A 2,008-nucleotide genomic window follows, 5' to 3' on the forward strand; every position below is an offset into this window, starting at 1 on the left:
CCTGGGAGGTGGAGCTTGCAGTGAGCTGAGATCATGCCACTGCACTCCAGTCTGGGAGACACAGCGAGACTCCCTCTCAAAAAAAAAAAAAAAAAGACCCTTGCTCTATGAGTACCTGTGACATCACCAGTGGCCACAGTCCCTTGTGACCTCACCACTTGGACAACTCAGCCCAGCTGGGTTGCAGCCACTCCCTCCAACTGCCACAAATAGCAAAGGGCATAGATGACTCCAGGAGAGCCCTCAGGAGAGGCCGGCTCCACCAGCAGCCCCACACATGGCACTCCTGGGTCCCCCCTGGGCAGCGTGGCTAACAGCGTGTCTAAGGACAGCCCAGCAGGAGGGCCCCAAGGTCAGGTCCCACTCACAACAGATGTCTTGGCGGTGAGCAGCTCTGCCACATCCACCGACCAGCAGGATATAGATCAGGCCTCCTTCAAGACGGCCACCCCCAAGGCCATGTCAACATCTGGAGACAAAGACAAGGGTGCAGTTGTTCCAGAACATGGCCAGAAGACACCTAGAAAAATCACACCTCTGCTTCCCAGCCAAAACCCAAGTCCCCTGCAAACATCTATGAGCCTTCAGAATCCAACATGGGACAGGCAGGTTCAAGACGCAAGGACAAGTCAGAGTCTAGCGGTTTTCCCCAGTCACCCCCTGGGTAAGGACAAGACGTCACAAATGGCGAGCGTTCCTGAGACAGAGCTGGAGTCAGCCCCCTCTGCCCCCAGTGCTGAGCTACAGCTCACCCAGCATATGGAGGCTCAGCTCGTCGGGAGTGATGCTGACCACATCACCGCCGGTGTCAGTGGCCAGCATGGCCCTCAGGCGGCCAGCACCACCAAGGCTGCTGAGGAGAAAGCTGAGCATCCAAAGGCCCCACACCCTGAAGCTGAAGCTTTACCATCTGATGAGTCCCCAGTGGCAATGGGGGCACATGCAGTGGATGGCTTAGGAGACCTGCAGGCTTGGTTCTTCCCTCCACCTCCAGCGGGCAGTGTGTCCCCGTTGCCTGGCCCCCACGAGGTGGCCCTGGGGAGGAGGCCCCTGGACCCCAGCCTGTACATGGCCAGTGAGGAGAATGGCTACATGTGCTCCATGACCAGCCTGCTGGGCAGGGGCGAGGGCTCCATCAGCTCCCTGGCAGACATCCTGGTGTGGTCCGAGACCACCATGGGCATGGCCATAGCCACAGGCTTCCTGGACTCCGGCCACAGCACCGTGGCAGATCTGCTGCACAGCTCAGGGCCCAGATTGCGCTCGGTCCCCAGCCTGCTGGGAAGCGTCAGCTCAGCCTTCTCCTCCCGGCTGATGTCAGGGACTGGCTCAGCCCTGCGCACCCTCACCCATGTGCTGGAGACAGTGGAGCAGAGGACCGTGGAGGGCATCCGCTCGGCCGTGCGCTACCTGACCAGCCACCTCACCCCACGCCGGTTCCAGGCTGACCCCAACTATGATTAGACCCCTGCACAGGGACCCCCGAAGGCCTGGCTCAGTGGCCTCCAGAGATCCCTGGGACCCTCACGCGCTGCTCCCTTGCCCATTCTTGCTCTGGACGGTTCCCCCAGCCCATGCAATAAATCACCAGTGAGCGTTTATTTCTAAGCACCAGCCTCCTCCCTTGGGGTGCAGTGAGCAACAAAGCAGTGACAGGACAGGAGGGCTCAGGGTGTGGTGGAAACGACGTCTCCTGAGGGGTTTCTCAGGCTGTCCCATTCAGGGGCTGGGGGCAAATGTGCAGACACAGAAGAGCCTGGGCAGAGCTGGGAGCAGTGTGGTGGGGGGTATCTCAGACCCGCAAAAACCCATCCCTACTGAACCTCCACCCAGGTAAGCTCCCGAGCAGCCTTCCCTGGGGCCTAGGCTGGCCCAGCAGGCTCAGGCTGAGAGGCACAAGAGGCTGCACCATTGACAGTGCTGAGTCAAACCATGTGGGTTCAAACCCCAGCGCCAGCACTTGCCCTGGGCGAATCACGTCACTCTCAGCCTACTTAGCTGTAGAAAG

General features: G+C 60.1%; 1 protein-coding gene across 1 annotated transcript; it reads left to right on the forward strand.

Moving 5' to 3' along the window:
* The first annotated feature begins 188 nt into the window (after positions 1–188).
* Positions 189–1,608, forward strand: LOC105518838 (chromosome unknown open reading frame, human C2orf57). The gene has a single exon (XM_011951993.1). It carries the CDS (start codon positions 226–228, stop codon positions 1,462–1,464), a length of 1,239 nt encoding a protein of 412 aa, XP_011807383.1. The 5' UTR covers positions 189–225; the 3' UTR covers positions 1,465–1,608.
* Positions 1,609–2,008: the final 400 nt, after the last annotated feature.

Source organism: Colobus angolensis, unplaced genomic scaffold (assembly GCF_000951035.1).
Source record: "Colobus angolensis palliatus isolate OR3802 unplaced genomic scaffold, Cang.pa_1.0 Scaffold33, whole genome shotgun sequence".
In the NCBI taxonomy this organism is placed as follows: Eukaryota; Metazoa; Chordata; class Mammalia; order Primates; family Cercopithecidae; genus Colobus; species Colobus angolensis.